The sequence below is a fragment of the Grammomys surdaster genome, unplaced genomic scaffold (genome assembly GCF_004785775.1).
Source record: "Grammomys surdaster isolate TR1022 unplaced genomic scaffold, NIH_TR_1.0 135, whole genome shotgun sequence".
NCBI classification, from domain to species: domain Eukaryota; kingdom Metazoa; phylum Chordata; class Mammalia; order Rodentia; family Muridae; genus Grammomys; species Grammomys surdaster.
The window spans coordinates 5,182,611-5,198,331 of NW_021604593.1; the positions used below are offsets into that span (position 1 = coordinate 5,182,611).

Consider the following 15,721-nt stretch of genomic DNA (forward strand, 5'->3'; position numbering starts at 1 on the left):
GCAGCATTAAGACAGATTTGGCATGGGCTAGAGAGTTATCCACTTTATTTTGTTTTATTTTTTGAGACAGTGCCTCACTAGGCTGGCCTGGAACTCATGATTCTCCTGCCTCAGCCTCCCAAGAGCTCTGGACATTCATTCTAGAACAGGCTCTAGTACAGGACCCTATAAATGAGAGAGTTCCTCATGATATTATGCATGTTAACACATATTTGCTTATGTTATACATACTTCATGTGTAATTTGCTTTATAAGAATTGTGGCATGGAGTCTGGATTACTTCACTCAGGATGATTTTTTTCTAGTTCCATCCATTTACCTGCAAATTTCATGATTTAATTCTTTTTAATGGCTGAGTAATATTCCATTGTGTAGATGTACCATACTTTTTTTTATCCATTCTTTTGTTGACAGACCTCTATGTTGTTTCCAATTTCTGACTTTCATTAATTTGGCTGTTTGGCCCATGTTTAGATATGTTTAGATTTACATAAAGGCAAGTTCATAGCACTAAGTGCCTACATTAAAAAAACTGGAGAAGTTTCATCCTAGGTATTTCTAAATCTGGTAAGTGATAAGCAAAAATAGACACCATACGCCCTCTTCTCTCACTGTACTAGAGGAGGTGGCTATCTCCAGGGTACGGGACAGTGTCTTAAGGCAGAGGAGAAGAAAGGTAATTTGAAGTAACCGTAAGGTTGGGGAAGGAAAAGTTTGCTTGCACATGAACTAGGGAGAGAGTATCAAGAACAGCAGCAAGGGCAAGGTGGCTGTGGTCAGAGGCAGGATGGGAAGCAAAGACTCATGGGAGGGGATACCCTGGAAGTAGCACTGAAGGCCTTGATGAAGCATCAAGGCAGGGCCTTGATGGACTAGGATGGGGAGGTGGAAAGACAGACATCCAGAGCTCTGGGAAGACATCAGGTGATAGGTGCAGTCCTAGGCTATGATAAGACTGGGTAAGGTGAGGGTCTCCTTACTGTGTTCCAAGCTCTCCTCTTGCTCCTCTCTCAGAGCCTGTGGTCTGTGTCTTTCAGAGATGAAATCTACTGCCAGATCTGCAAGCAGCTCTCTGAGAACTACAAGAAAAGTAGCCAGGCCCGGGGTTGGATCCTGCTCAGCCTCTGTCTGGGCTGCTTCCCACCCTCAGAAAGGTTCATGAAGGTGATGAGGGCTAGGCTGGGGTGGGACTGGATTGGGGAGGAGGCAGGTTACAGCAGGGGCAGGCCCTGAGTACTGGACCCTGGGCTGAGTCCAGAAGTCACAGCTAATGGGCAGGAGGAGCTACGCTTCTCGAAGCCTCCGTTTTCCTATCTGAAAGGAAGCTTTACTTGGCTCCTTCCAAGTCATTTGGAAGCTCCTGTCCAGGAACGCAGTCTCACTGCCCTCGGTCCCAAGCACATAGCCTTCACGACTACGTTGGAGATGGATTGGGGATGTAGCTCAGTTGGTATCGTGCTTACCGAGCTGCACAAAGCCCTGGGTTCAATCCCTAGCACCACATAAAAGTAGACATTGTGATGTATGCATGTACTAGCAGCCCTCAGGAGGTAGAAGCAGGAGATCAGATCTAACTTCCCACAGGAGTTGAACTTATGGTTGGAGGGGTGGAGTCTGTCTTAGTGTGACTTGAAACCAGGGCTTCAGCTGTGCTAGGCAGGCGCTATCAACTTAGTTACACATCCAGCAAAGAAGGGATCAAATTGACATGGGCTGAAAGTAGAAGATGCCTTCATTCTGAATGTCTCCCTTTCTCATCACCAGTATCTGCTGAATTTCATTAGTCAAGGGCCAGCCAGCTATGGGCCCTTCTGTGCTGAACGCCTGCAACGCACCTTCGCCAATGGGGTGCGTGCAGAACCCCCCACCTGGCTGGAGCTGCAGGTAGGTGCTGGAAGGGATGGGAGATGGGCAGTGTAGGGTAGGACACGTGTTCAGGCCTCTGTCCTTGTCTCCTTCCACCTTCTTTGTGGCATCTTCTTTTAAATTTTTATTTATTTATTTATTTATTTATTTATTTATTTATTTATGCGTGTGTATGTGCCTGTGTGTGCACACGCACACACGCACGTGTACATATGTGGTTGTGAGTAACAGAGCATGCATGCAGAGGTCAGAGAATAACTTGGTGGTGTCAGCTTTCTCTTTCTACCATGTGAGTACCAGGAACTAAACTCATGTCATCAGTCTTGGCAAAAATTGCCTTTGCTAGCTGGGTGCTCTCATTGGCTCCTCTGTTGCGCCTTCTGGATCATCCCTGGTACTCAGCATGGCCTAGCCTTCAGAGCCTCCCTCCCCACCTCTTAAGCCACATTCCTGTTTTGTTCTGTCTCCTGCCTTCCTGGATGGGAAGACAGAGCTCCTGTGCTCCGTATAGAGAGCACACACTGATTGTTTCTAGCTTCTGGAAGGCAATGGTCCTGCAAGCCTGTCACCTTTCATAGCTCTGCTATCTACTGGGAGCTGGCACTGCCTCTACCTGCTTTGTCTCATGACACCCCTGAGTTCTCAAGACCTCAGAAAGGGTCATTCTAGACCAGGATAGAGGGACACGGCAGTGCCCTGTACCGCCCCCATTTGGAGACAGCAGGCCTCCTTTGACCACATTCCCTTCATGTTCTCTCTTCAATTCCTAAGGCCACACACCTTCCTTCCCATAATTCCTGTAGGCAAACTATAGGTGAGTATGAAGCCACTCATATCTACTGGTACAGTGTTGTGCTTAGGACCCAATGATTTAAACTGTTGTCTGAGTCAACCTCAGCACCTTGGGTTTGCATCTTAGTGTGGCTTATTATGGGGTACAAGCTGTACCCTACGACTGCAGAGACCACATCTACAAAGTCTACAGCTCACCTGTTCTGTGTGGGGAGCACAGACCACTGGACACCATGCCAAATCACAGCCAGATCCTGGGTCTTCTGAGGAACTTCCCCTCAGGACTCCATAGGGACAAGCAAATTTAGGGATGGGGAGCCTCTGGAGCCAGGTTCTGGGACCCTGGACTACAGAGCACCACCTATCTGTCCCCAGGCTGTCAAGTCCAAGAAGCACATCCCGATCCAGGTCATCCTGACAACGGGAAAGAGCCTGACCATCTCTGTGGATTCTGCCTCCACATCACGAGAAATCTGCCAGCACATCGCTCAGAAACAGGGCCTCAGGGACAATCTGGGCTTCTCCCTCCAGGTCGCTGTGTATGACAAGGTATCAAGAAGGAGCCATAGCCTATATATGCCTCCTATGCACACCTGAGCCAGAGCACCCCGAAGCTAGAATCTCACCTATTAACCTGCCATGTCTGTATCCTCACCACGTAATGGGCATGCGTATACATGCATACATATACATTCCTGTGCCTACACATCCATGTGTACACACACACCAGAAACCCCTCACACCACAAGTCCAGTCCTCTGGCCTGCACATTTACAGCCATCAGTTGTACCTTACCCACATAGGGATAGCTATGAGCCGTCACCCCCAAACCTAGGAACCCTAATACTCACCTGTGGGAGTCAAACTCTCCCTTCTTTGAGAGACATTTTGGGAGGTGATGGACAGACCATGACACCTTCTGGGAGCTGGGGAGACAGTTCAGTTGGTAAAGCATGTACAGAAACATGGGTAGCTGAGCTCAATCCCCCCAGAACCATGTAAATAGTCTAAGCATGGTGGCATTTGCTGCCACACTGCCCAAATGGAGATGTGAGAAGCCCAGGGCCTCATTGGACAGCAAATCCAACCAAACCAGTGAGTTCTAGGTTCAGTGAGAGACTGTGTCCCAGAAAATGAGATGGAGAGCAATTAAGGAAGATTTGCCATCCACCTGTGGCATCCACAAGCATGCAAACACACACACACACACACACACACACACACACACACACACGTACATGAAGAGAAAGAAAGAAGCATTTTGGTGTTCAAGTGGACTCAGGAGTGACTTCTTGACACACACAGGGCACCATGGTCCCTGTCTTCCTCATACGGTGTTAAGGATAGATGTCTATGTTGGGGAGTGGCATATTGCAGCTGTTAATCCCTCCTGCCCTCAATTCTGGCCTCAGTTCTGGTCCTTGGGCAGCGGCTCTGACCACGTGATGGATGCTGTGGCCCAGTGTGAGCAACTGGCCCGAGAGAGGGGAGAGAGCCAGCGCCAGACCCCCTGGCGCATCTACTTCCGGAAGGAGTTCTTCACCCCTTGGCATGACTCCCGAGAGGACCCTGTGAGCACTGAGCTCATCTACCACCAAGTCCTCCGTGGAGTGTGGTCTGGCGAGTATAACTTTGAGAAGGTGAGGAGCCCTGAGAATTACACCATCCCTAGACTGTGGCCGTCGGGATGCTTCACAGTGCAGGGACCCAGTGGCAATGGTAACAAAGAGTGTGGCAGACAGGAGCGTGAGGATGATGCATGGGAAGGCAGATACAAGGGTGCAGGTATGGGGCCTACACTGGGTACAGACTTTTCTCCCAGGCCTGGCCTGGTTCTTCTTCCTGTGGGTTGCAGGTTTGCTTAGGCATCTGGGATCCTTGGCACCCACAGCATCAGTCAGGGAAGGCCTCCCTACTTGCCCCAGGCTGCCTGGCCTCCCACACCAGCTGCTCACAGAGCCACACATCCTGGGGGGTCAGGAACATGGCCTTGGAGCTGGACAGTACCCTGGGCTTGATCCCTGGCACTGTAGAAACTGATTGTGGTAGTGAGCACCTGTAATCTCAGCAACTAGGAGGCAAGAGGAGCATAAGTTCAAGGTTACCCTTGGACACATAGAGAGTTTGAGGCCAGTCTGAGATTCATGAGACTTATTCTAGGGGTTGGGGGAGAGAGAAAAGAAGGGAAAAGAGGGGGAAGAGGAGAAAGAACATATAGAGGAGAAAGAAGAGAGGAGGAGAGGAGAAGAGAAGGAAGAAGAAGACCCTCTGGGTTCATATCTGCAATGTATAAAGTGCCAAGAGCTCTAACAACGCGATGCTCCTTGACTGTGTGGCAGCAGGTGCAAACACCACATGCCACATCAGGAGGCTGGTCTTGGGACCCTAACGGCCACAGCCATCCTAGCCATCTGCCTGGACGGGACAGCCACTATGCTCTCTTGGCATGGGAGGACTATGCCCCTCTTAGAGCAGCAGTGTAAGCAAGGGGTTAGGACAGGACACTGCTCCTGCTTCCTGCCTTGTGTGAGAGGCTGGTGAGCCCCACCGCGCTGAGGTAGGAGCTGCCTCAGGAGGTGTCCTTGTGGTCCCTTACTCACCCCTCTCCTGCTCTTGCTGTCCCCGGCACACAGGAGGAGAAGCTAATAGAGCTGCTGGCCCGGCACTGCTATGTTCAGCTTGGGGCCACAGTGAGGAGTAACGCTGTCCAGGAGCTGCTGCCCAGCTGGGTTCCCTCCAAGCTGTACCGGACCAAGTCTCCAGAGAAGTGGGCTAGCCTTGTCACCACTGCCCATGCCAAGGTCAGTCTGTGGCAGGCCGGGTACTCTGGGCCCACTCTGACTCTCAGCCCTCCTTTGAGGGGAGATGAGAGGAATGGCTCCCTTCCCCACATGCCGGGGACCAGGAAGCTTTAATGGGCACATCCCTGACAAGGAACAAAGCATCTTCTTTAGCTCAACACATAACCACAGGTTCCTGTGACCTGCCCTCCTCCCTCTAGGTGGGCCTCTTGGTCCCAAACTGCTCTGCCCAGCAGCACCTAGCTGGCCCTGTCTTTCAAGGCCAGAGATGCCACAGCTGCTGAATTCTGACAGTTCTGTGGCCCGGGTACAGGCTCATCATTTCTTCCCTTCATGCTCACCTCCAAGTCTCTCAATGTCCCCTCACCAGGCACATGGAAATCTTAGGTCACCATGTACATGTCCTAAGTGTTTGGTACATGTGCAGATAGCCAAATCACCCTTCATATCTGCTGTGGCCATTTACATGCCTAAGGTCAGTACATGAATGTAGAAATGAGAAATGGCATTTGGTCCCACAGAGAGAGAAAACTTGAAGACACTTTAGACATAACCCAGTAGGACATGGGACATGTTAGGAAGGGAAAGGGCAAGCCAGGTAAAGGGAAGTGTAGGGATGGCTCAGTGGCTAAAGAGCTTGCTGTGCAGGGCTGACACCCTGAGTTCAGATCACCAGAACCCATGAAATACTGGATGTAGAGTAGCACAAGTATGTGCAGTCCCAATGTGCACCCCCAGAGAGATGGGAGGCAGGGACAGGAGAATCTCCAGAATCCTGGAAGCCAGATAGCCTAGCATATGCAACAGTATGCAACAAGAGACCATGTGTCAATCAAGGTGAAAGGCAAGGACAAATGTTGGAGGTTGTACTTCACCCTTCCATGTGGTGCCTGGGGTTTCCGTTCCATACAGGCCCCATATACCCAGTCAAAAGCCACACCACTGGCAGTGAAGGAACAAACGGTGGATTCTGCCCGTTTTCTGTGGCCTCTGCTCTTCTCTCGGTTATTTGAAGTCACCACACTCTCCGGTAAGAGCACCAGGCGCTGTGTGGTTGGGGGGGACAGGGAGCTGCTCCTGGTGGCCAGCATGGCCTTCACTCTGGGTTGCCTTCTGGCCAGGCCCCCGCCTTCCCAAGACACAGCTGATTTTAGCCATTAACTGGAAGGGGTTGTACTTCCTGGATCAGAAGGAGAGGACACTGCTGGAGTTGTCCTTCGCAGAGGTCATGGGTCTGGTCACCAACAGGTAAACTTCCGAGTCTTTTACTTCTCAACCTGAGACCTTGGTTTAGGTGTAAATAGAACTCAAGGGCAGCTATGAAGAGGGGGTAACTTGTCCTCAGGAGTTTGCATTTTATTTTTTATTTTTTAAAAGATTAATTTATTTTATGTATGAGTACACTGTATTTTATGTGTGAGTACACTGTAGCTGTCTTCAGACACACCAGAAGAGGACATCAGATCCCATTACACATGGTTGTGAGCCACTATGTGGTTGCTGGGAATTGAACTCAGGACCTCTGGAAGAGCAATCAGTGCTCTTAACCGCTGAGCCATCTCTCCAGCCCACAGGAGTTTGCATTTTAATCCGAAGTGTGGGATATGGGGCTGTTTCAAGCGATCCACAGCAGTTGTTTATGGGTTGCCTCGTTCCTTATGCGGGGTGAGATTTTTGCCAGCTGCAGATAATTTCTGCAGTTGTGTGACATTTGGAATTCTGAGGACTTTTCAGGGGGTATATAAATGTTGGTTTCCCAAGAGGTGGTATGGGTTGCTGCTTGGTGGTTGGTTCTGTTGGTTGTGGTTTGTTAAGTAGTCACAATCAAAGAAGAAACAACAAGAGGAAGAAATTAGATATCCTGACAGAGAAGACAAAACTTTTGCCAAGGAACACACGTCTTTATCAACAGGAAGTAGTCTAATGATAATGTCACTCACTTTCCCCTTGATCTTTTTTTTCTTTCCTATCTAGCATTAGGGTGTTGTAAGGGTGGAGAAAGGGTGTCATGCTCTCTGGTAAGAGCATCTGGTACTTTGTGGTTGGGGAGGACAGGGAGCTGCTCCTGATAGCCAACATGGGTTGGCCATCTGGCCAGGCCCCCACCTTCCCAGCCTTCCCGACTGATTTTAGCCATTAACTGGAAGGGGATGTGCTTCCCTTCTGTGTACCTCTGAACTCATAAAGTAACAAATGCTGGCTACACACAGGACTTAGGGAGACCCCTCCCCCCCACCGTGCTTGCTAGGAATTCTTCCAAGATGCCTGGGAACTCCTGCCTATGCGCCACTACAGTTCCTTAGTCTTGCCAGGTGTCTGACAGGTTCACAGTACCACGGCTCCCTGGGGTCAACTTTCCACTTTCCTGGACAACTCAAAGTCCTCACAGCACACCTGCTGTATTAGTGAATTGTCTTGCTGCCACACAAAACTATCTTGTATCAGCAACGTAAGGGAGGAGGGGTTCAGTATGACTCACTGGTTGAGGGTACAGTCCATCACAGCAGAAAAGATAGACAGCAGGAGCAGGAGGCAGCTGCCCCATCATGCCCACAGCCAGGAAGCAGAGAGACGAGCGCTGCTGCTCAGCTCCCTTTCTCCCTTTCATTCAGCCAGGGAGCTGAGCCTATGGAGGGCTGTACACACATTTAGTCTGGGTCTGCCCACATCAGTTAGCCCAGACTAGAAACTCTATCAGGTATACACATAGGTTTGTCACATAGGTGGTGTAGAGGCTAACAAGGTGACAGTCAGTTTTAACTATTTCACCCATTCTGGAGAGAAGTAAACTGAGACACATTTGCTTGGTAATGGTCTCAGGTTCCAGAGTAATCCTAGATCTTTCTGTGTGATGTTCCCCATTATCTGCTCAGAGCAGCCTTAGATGTTGGGGAATAGTGAACCCCACTGCCTCTGGGGCCCAGAGATCTGCTGGCCACTTGTCCAGCGCCTAAGGTGCTGCCTGGGACTTGTGCCAACCTGCACTCAGACCCTGGAGTGGTCCCTTGTTTCCTCATGCATAGCAACTGGAACTGTCACTTCTCAAAGGCTGTTCGGGATCTGAAATGAGAGAGCATCGGGAAGGCTCCTGGTCCCACTGTACCCTTTGTGCCCTCAGGGACACCCCAGGTGGGAAGAGACTGCTTCTGTCCACACTCCATGAAGAGTACGAGTTCGTCTCCCCCAGCAGCGTGGCTATTGCAGAGATGGTGGCCTTGTTCCTGGCAGGCCTGAAGGAGAGATCTGTGTTCGCCATGGCCCTGCAGGATAGGAAGGCCACAGGTGTCCACTGGGAGAGGGAAGGGGCGCATCGGACTTGTGGAGAAGGGTGGCTTTCTCATATCCACAGACACAAAGTGAGGTTTAGAGACACAATCATCCATGTTATGGGGTCAACTTCAGCAAGGTCCTCATCCGGAAGGACTAAAGGAAGCGTGTTACACATACACTCCACCAACACCACCTGTGCCTTCACACTTGCCAGCAATGTTAACACACACCTGCAGGGATGGTTACATTATCTCTACAACCACCCTGTTATCCCATGTCACAGACACCAGACCAGAGGCTCAGAGAGGGGAATAGTTCACCCAGCACCACACAACCTTCCCTGAAAGTCCTCACTCCAACAAGAGCTGGGCTGGAGCCTATAGGCCAGTGCCAGGCTCCAGACCTCAACCATCGGGACTGATTACAGGCATTGCAGACAAACTGGCTGCAATTCAGACGAAAAGGCTCTGTAGGAACTCTTTATTTACTTACTTACTTATTCACTTTACCACCCACTCACTGCCCCCTCCCAGTCACCCACTCCCACAATCCTTCCCCCATCCCCCACCCCTTAGCCTCTGAGTGGGTGGGGGCTCCCTCAGTATCCTCCTACCCTGGCACATCAAGTCTCTGTGAGGCTAGGTACATCCTCTCCCACTGAGGCCAGACAAGGCAGCCCAGCTAGAAGAACACATCTCACACACAGGCAACAGGTTTTGGGATAGCCCAGCTCCAGTTGTTCAGGACCCACATGAAGGCCAAGCTGCACATCTGCTACATATGTGTAGGAGGCCTAGGTTCAGCCTGTCAGTGTTCTTTTGTTGGTGGTTCAGTCTCTGAGAAACCCAAGAATTTAGATTAGTTGACTCTGTTGGTCTTCCTGTGGAGTTCCTATCTCCTCCGGAGCCGCAATCTGTAGGAACTCTTAAATTCTATGAGGAACATCAGAGAGTGCGGACTCTTTGCCTGTCAGTCCTCACTCATGGTCATTTAGGAAATACCATCAGAGGCTTACAGATTTGCACATGGGCTCAGAGGCCAGGCCACAGAGTGCTCTGGCCAGACATGTAAACCACCAGCTACGTACTCTACTCTGCCTCCTGCCCGGCTCCTACCCAACTTCTGGCTAGGTCTCAGAAGTCTAATAGGCTGAGGCTACAGCAAATGACAGTAATCTGCACTGTCACCTCAGAGTTGCCTCAGGCCCACGGTTCTGTGCTTCAATTTCTTCATATGTCAAAGGATATCATCTCTGAAATGCTAGTGTAGTCTGGGGACTCTGGAGAGCCCTCAGCTAATGTGGCAATTTTATCTTTATATGTGTCCTTGACCTGCAGACGATGTCACCCTTCTGCCCTTCAAGAAAGGTGACTTACTGATCCTGACCAAGAAACAGGGACTGTTGGCCTCAGAGAACTGGGTCCTGGGCCAGAACGACAGAACTGGGAAGACCGGGCTGGTGCCCACAGTCTGCCTCTACACCATCCCCTCAGTCACCAAGCCCTCAGCCCAGCTGCTGGTATGTCTCCTGCACATCTCTGATCAGCTGGGCACCGTGAGCAGGGTCTTGGAATACTTAGCCTGGATCTCACCATCTTCCTTGTAGAGATCCAGAAGGACCACATGGGCATTAGGGCAGCTGTACCAATCCCTGTTAACCCTAGAATGACAGTGAAGTTGGCATATTTATGCAGAAGCACTTAGTAGGTCCTCAGGAAAGGTTTCTCTCTTCCTCTAACCATGGAAATGTCCTGGGGACAAACACCCTTCCTCAGCCCGGGGTGTCATGACATCTTCCCCTGCCCCAAGAGCTGCTCTTTGGGAAGCTGGAGACAGCAGGCCCTCTAACATGCACACATTAAGTGCCTGGTATGTGTCCTAAGCCTGCAATTCAAAAGTTGCCATCAACAGCAGCTCCTAAATGCCTGAGCAGAGATGTCCTAGGGAGAGAGAGCCATCCACTCACCAGGAGAGCTGGAGCAGCCACATGCTGAGAGCAGGAGGAGACACACTTATTAGTTCTAATCTGGTTAAAGCAGAGGAAGGTCTCAGATAGGTTGACTCAACTGGTCACACAGTAGGTGTTCTGACTCACTGACCCAGCTAAATCAGGAGAAGACTAAGGAATAGCCTGTGAGCAGTGACTCCTGGGTAACCGTGGGCCTGTTCCCTGCAGAGCTTGCTGGCCATGTCACCAGAGAAACGGAAGCTGGCAGCCCAGGAGGTTCGAGCTTCGGAGCCACTGCTAGAGGAGCAGCCCACAGAGTCGCCATACACCCTGGAGGAGTTCTCCTACCAGTTCTTCAGGTGCAGTCCCTACCCTGAGGGCTGCCAGAAAGCTGGGCTGGCCTGTACACACCCAAGGATACAAGGAGGGGAAGGGAGCAGCCACCCTGCGAGGTCAAGCAGGGGCAGAGAAAGCCCCAGCACAGACCCTCACACCAGCCTTCTCTGGCAGGGCTCCAGAGAAAGAGACCATCAGTAGGGCCGCGATGCCCATGGCCCGAAGCCGGGGCCATCTGTGGGCCTACTCCCCAGAGCCGCTGCGCCAGCCACTGCTCAAATCTGTCCACGACAAAGCCAAACTGCGGGATGCAGCCTGTCAGATCTTCCTCGATATCCTTCCTACCAGCCCTCCCTAGCTGCAGGCAAGCCTGCGGGCATACCCACCCAGGTCCCCTGCAGGCCCCACAGCCACCCATGAGGTCAGGCCCCACGTGAGAAAGCACGACGCAGGGCTGATACTCAGCTCCTGGCAAGGATGCTTGAGGCTAAGGGCCTGGAAATGTCCTCACAGGGTCAAGCCCTGATTAGGGGTCAATATGAGCATGGGTCAAAGGTCAGTGGGAGGCTTGATTCAGGGGTCATTGTGAACCAGAATCAGGGTTTAGAGTGCACTGGTCCAGAGGTCAGTTGGGGTCTTGGTTCAGGGATCATGGTTTGGTGGCAGGGCAGTGAATAGGTCGATTCAGGGTTTAGCCTGGGCTCCCGGGCAGCATTGGGCCAGGGTTAAGATTCTGGTGCAGGTTCAGCATATGGCTCTCTGGGTCCTGTTCTCCTTCACAGTCACACCCATTCTCAAGTACACAGGCGACTACCCTTCCCGGCAGTCCTGGCACAGCCTGGAGCTCACGGACCAGATGTTCTCACTAGCCCTGCAGGACCCAGCCCTTCAGGATGAGCTCTACTGCCAGATCCTGAAGCAGCTGACCCACAACTCCATCAGGTCTGCCAAAGTGTAGCCTCCGGTCCTGGGCCGTGAACTAGGCTGCTGCTAGGGGGAAACACACATATAGGTCCGGATCCATATCCAGCAGCTGAAGCAGCCATGAGAAGCCCAGGGCCCTGTGTGCTCTGCTAGTATCTATCTGAGGGTGGGTGACAAAGGAGGGACAGCCCAGCCTTGTACCTTACCCACTGCCATTCTTCGATTTGGCCTGGGCAGACTGTGGCCTCCCTGAACCCCTTTCCATAAGCCAGGCTAGGCCACCCATCTTGTCATCACCCGTCTTGTCATCAGGGCATGAATGTGCCCTGTTGCCCTGGGCAACTGGATTGCAAGCTGGCAAAATGTGGCCTTGTTGTGTACTGCATCCCCCCCCCCCATCCAAGTGCCCAAACCCACAGGCTCAAGTGTTCTGAAGTGTTTATTTGTCCTGGGCACAGCACAGGCCCTGACCACTCATTGGTACTACCCCACAGGTTCAGTGAGGAGCGAGCCTGGCAGCTACTATGGCTCTGCACAGGCCTCTTCCCACCTGGCAAAATGCTGCTGCCTCATGCTCAGAAGTTTCTCGACTCCCGGAAGAAGAAACCACTGGCCCTTGACTGCAGCCGCAGGCTCCACAGGGTTCTAAGGTAAGCCTGCTGCCTTACACCCTAGAGTAGCAACCCTGTCCTAGCTCGGAGCAGGTATGGGGGACATGGCCCTGTGTGACCTCATGTCCCTTTCCAGGAAGGTGGGACCAGGTAGAGGAAGGGGACGGAGGCCCAGCAGAGTCCCAGGCAGCCTGGGTGCTCAGAGATCCTCCAATCAGGACTAATAGCCATCTTACCTTTGGCTCCATCCCCACTTCTGCTGACTCAGAACATAGACGGGTCTTCAGGTGGCCCAGCATGACCAAGGCACCTTATAGTTCAACCCAGGGTAGCTGAAGTCAGAGGCCTGTCCCTCTTAACCTTTGTGACATCTTTGTTCCCCCCCATTATCATCAAGAGGGTCTTCCCGTGGAGCTAAGTCAATACCTATCAACTCTAAAGTGACAGTGAGATTGAGGGAGTTATGCAGACACTTAGTAGGTGCTCGATTAAGGCTGGTCTCTTCTTCTTACCTTGGATATATCCTAGGGAAAAACTCAAGCTTCCTCAGACCCTGCTTCATTGTAAATGATGAGTCCTAGTGTCCACATCCCCCCTTGTCCCTAGTGGTCTCCTACCTCTCTATCTTGGCATTGACCATGATGAACGTGGGCTGACTGAGTGTGCATGGCCATGGAGAAAGTAGCATCCTCTGAACAGCCACACTGCAGTCCCTACCCCTTGCACAATCCCCTGGCCTGTGAATACAAGAACAATCCTGTCCATAGTGCCAGAGCCAGCAGTCCCTGGTACTGCTAGGGAGCTCTTATGCCCCCCCCTCACCTCCCAGCCTTCTTGCAGGTAGGTGGGACTGGGCTCATCTTTATGCCAGGGCCCACCAGGTAGAGACAAGCCTAGGGATGGTGAGGAGCAGGAACCTACCTGCTCCCCTATACCGGTCATTGAAGGCTCTGTGTCCAGCATCGGGCTGAATCTCCCATTAAAGTAGGGGTGGATACAGGAGTGGTACTGTAACCCACTTTGTCCTCCTCAGGGTGGGACCTCGGAAGCAGCCCCCACACCATGTAGAAGTAAAAGCTGCTGAGCAGAATGTCTCCAAACTACACCATGAGGTCTACCTCCCCAATGATGCCAGTAAGGTGAGTGCTCCTCAGTGAGTCTCAGGCCTCAGGAGGCTGCAGGGCACCTTCTTACCATCCCAGCATGCTCTTCGCTCATTTCATTAAATCCACAGTCTAGGTTCCAAATGGACCCCCATTTGCTTGTCCTAGTGTCCACATCTGTGCCATGGCATGTTTGCCTCCATACTTCAAGACAGCGTCAGTGACCACTGCACTGAGTTAAGGGGCCCCAGGGAGCCCACCAGAGAGATTAGAAGTGGGAACTATTTCAAAGGCATTAGTTAAGATTCCAGGCCAAGGAGGGAAAAGAGAAGCCAGAGGGGTGGGCAGCAAGGCTGAGTCCTAGGGCTGGGGACCCCTGGAGACAATCTATGGTGAGCAGCAGGCATGCCCCTTTGGCCCACAGCCTGCCCTGGAGGCTTGGGGAGACAGAAGGGACAGGTAGGAAGGAGATAGAAGACCATTGGGCTCAGCTGTGATAAGGAAGCATCAAAGGAAAATGAGACCAAGGCCACTCTCACATATTCCCCCTGAATTCCTTGAGCATCTGTGGCTTGGGTATAGTTGAGTACCTATAATGAAACTTCCCATCGTCTGCCTACAGGGTCACAATACAAGACTTCCTGGGTCTAGTCTGGGCCCAGGACAGTAAATGCTTTTGGATGTGGACGACTCTCTGGAGCCTGTCCTTCTCCAGTCAGAACACAGCCAGCCCAAGGCTTACAGTGACAAGAATAGGCCTAGGGTGATGGTTCTGTCAGTAATGTGCTGGCCACATAAACACAAGGACCCAGCCCTTACACAAAAGCTGGGCTCAGTAGCACTTGGGAGGAAGAGGCTCCCTGGAGCTTATTGGTCAGCTATCCAGTGACCAATGGATGAGTTCCACATTCAGTGAGAGACTCTGTCTTTAAAAAAAACATTGAGAGCAATTAAGAAAGACACTTGAGTGCCTTTAATCCTAGCACTTGGGAGGCAGAGGCAGGTGAATCTGAGTTCTAGGCTAGCCCAGTCTACAGAGTGAGTGCTAGGATAGCCAGGGCTACACAGAGTAACTCTAACTCAAAGAAAGAAAGAAAGAAAGAGAGAGAGAGAGGGAGGGAGGAAAGGAGGGAAGGAGGGAGGGAGGGAGGAAGAAAGAAAGACAAAGACAGACAGACAGACACTTGAGGTTCACCCCTGGCATATATATATATACATACATATATATACACAAATACACATGCACTCACGTGTACAAAAATTCACATGAACATGGATATAGTATACACAAAGTACAAGGTAAATATACCTCAAAATAGTGGCTTGGGAAGTCCTCTTATGCAAGCCGGGTCCTGGGCCTCACATGCTACCTCTCTGTACAGACTATGGAGGTGGGCAGCAGTAGCCGGGTGAGAGACCTATGTGAGGGTATCGCCACTAGGCTCCAGCTGGCCTCCTGGGATGGCTGCAGCCTCTTCATCAAGATCACAGACAAGGTGAGTAACTTGGTAGGCCAAGAAGTGAACTGACCAAGAGCCTCTTGGCTGAGGAGGCCTCCCATGACCAGCAGACCTCAGCCTGCCCAGAAGACTGCTAGCCAGGCCCCTCAGTGAACAGCTGGGGCTATTGGCTTGAAGGGGGTGGAGTCTTGGAGTCCCACACCCTGCTTGTCAATCTCAATGAGCCTCCAGCCCACCTGGCCCAAACACACAGCTCCCCCGGCTCCTTGGAGGATACACCCTGGAAGCTGCCACACCTGCCTTTTCCCTCTTCCCTTAGGTCATCAGCCTGAAGGAAGGAGACTTCTTTTTTGACAGCCTGAGGCAGGTTTCTGACTGGGTGAAGAAGAACAGGCCCCAGAAAGAAGGTGAGGAGACATCTCTCTGGAAAGGGTGGCTGCCTGCTGCATCACTGGAACGGTTCCAGACCCTCCATCCATTCTTGCTCATCCCCATGTTCCCCTAGGCAGGCAAATGACTAACTTCCTGCAGGGTGAGAGAGGTAGCCCAGGGTGCCCTTCACGGCAGGCGATGGGTATAGGGGCATTTCTGGAGGCAGTTCCTACACTGC

General features: G+C 51.7%; 1 protein-coding gene across 1 annotated transcript in view; it reads left to right on the top strand.

The window, feature by feature from the left end:
• The window catches only part of Myo7b (myosin VIIB), a 78,154-nt gene that overhangs the window by 59,506 nt on the left and 2,927 nt on the right, over positions 1 to 15,721 (top strand). Inside the window, exons 26-41 of the mRNA XM_028762685.1 lie at positions 1,038 to 1,164; positions 1,765 to 1,884; positions 3,034 to 3,207; positions 4,071 to 4,298; positions 5,292 to 5,459; positions 6,372 to 6,489; positions 6,581 to 6,707; positions 8,578 to 8,741; positions 10,067 to 10,248; positions 10,906 to 11,036; positions 11,188 to 11,345; positions 11,802 to 11,955; positions 12,432 to 12,587; positions 13,582 to 13,687; positions 15,034 to 15,147; positions 15,431 to 15,518. Of these exons, the coding sequence (XP_028618518.1) occupies positions 1,038 to 1,164; positions 1,765 to 1,884; positions 3,034 to 3,207; positions 4,071 to 4,298; positions 5,292 to 5,459; positions 6,372 to 6,489; positions 6,581 to 6,707; positions 8,578 to 8,741; positions 10,067 to 10,248; positions 10,906 to 11,036; positions 11,188 to 11,345; positions 11,802 to 11,955; positions 12,432 to 12,587; positions 13,582 to 13,687; positions 15,034 to 15,147; positions 15,431 to 15,518 (2,315 nt within the window). The remainder of the gene's footprint in view (positions 1 to 1,037; positions 1,165 to 1,764; positions 1,885 to 3,033; positions 3,208 to 4,070; positions 4,299 to 5,291; positions 5,460 to 6,371; positions 6,490 to 6,580; positions 6,708 to 8,577; positions 8,742 to 10,066; positions 10,249 to 10,905; positions 11,037 to 11,187; positions 11,346 to 11,801; positions 11,956 to 12,431; positions 12,588 to 13,581; positions 13,688 to 15,033; positions 15,148 to 15,430; positions 15,519 to 15,721) is intronic.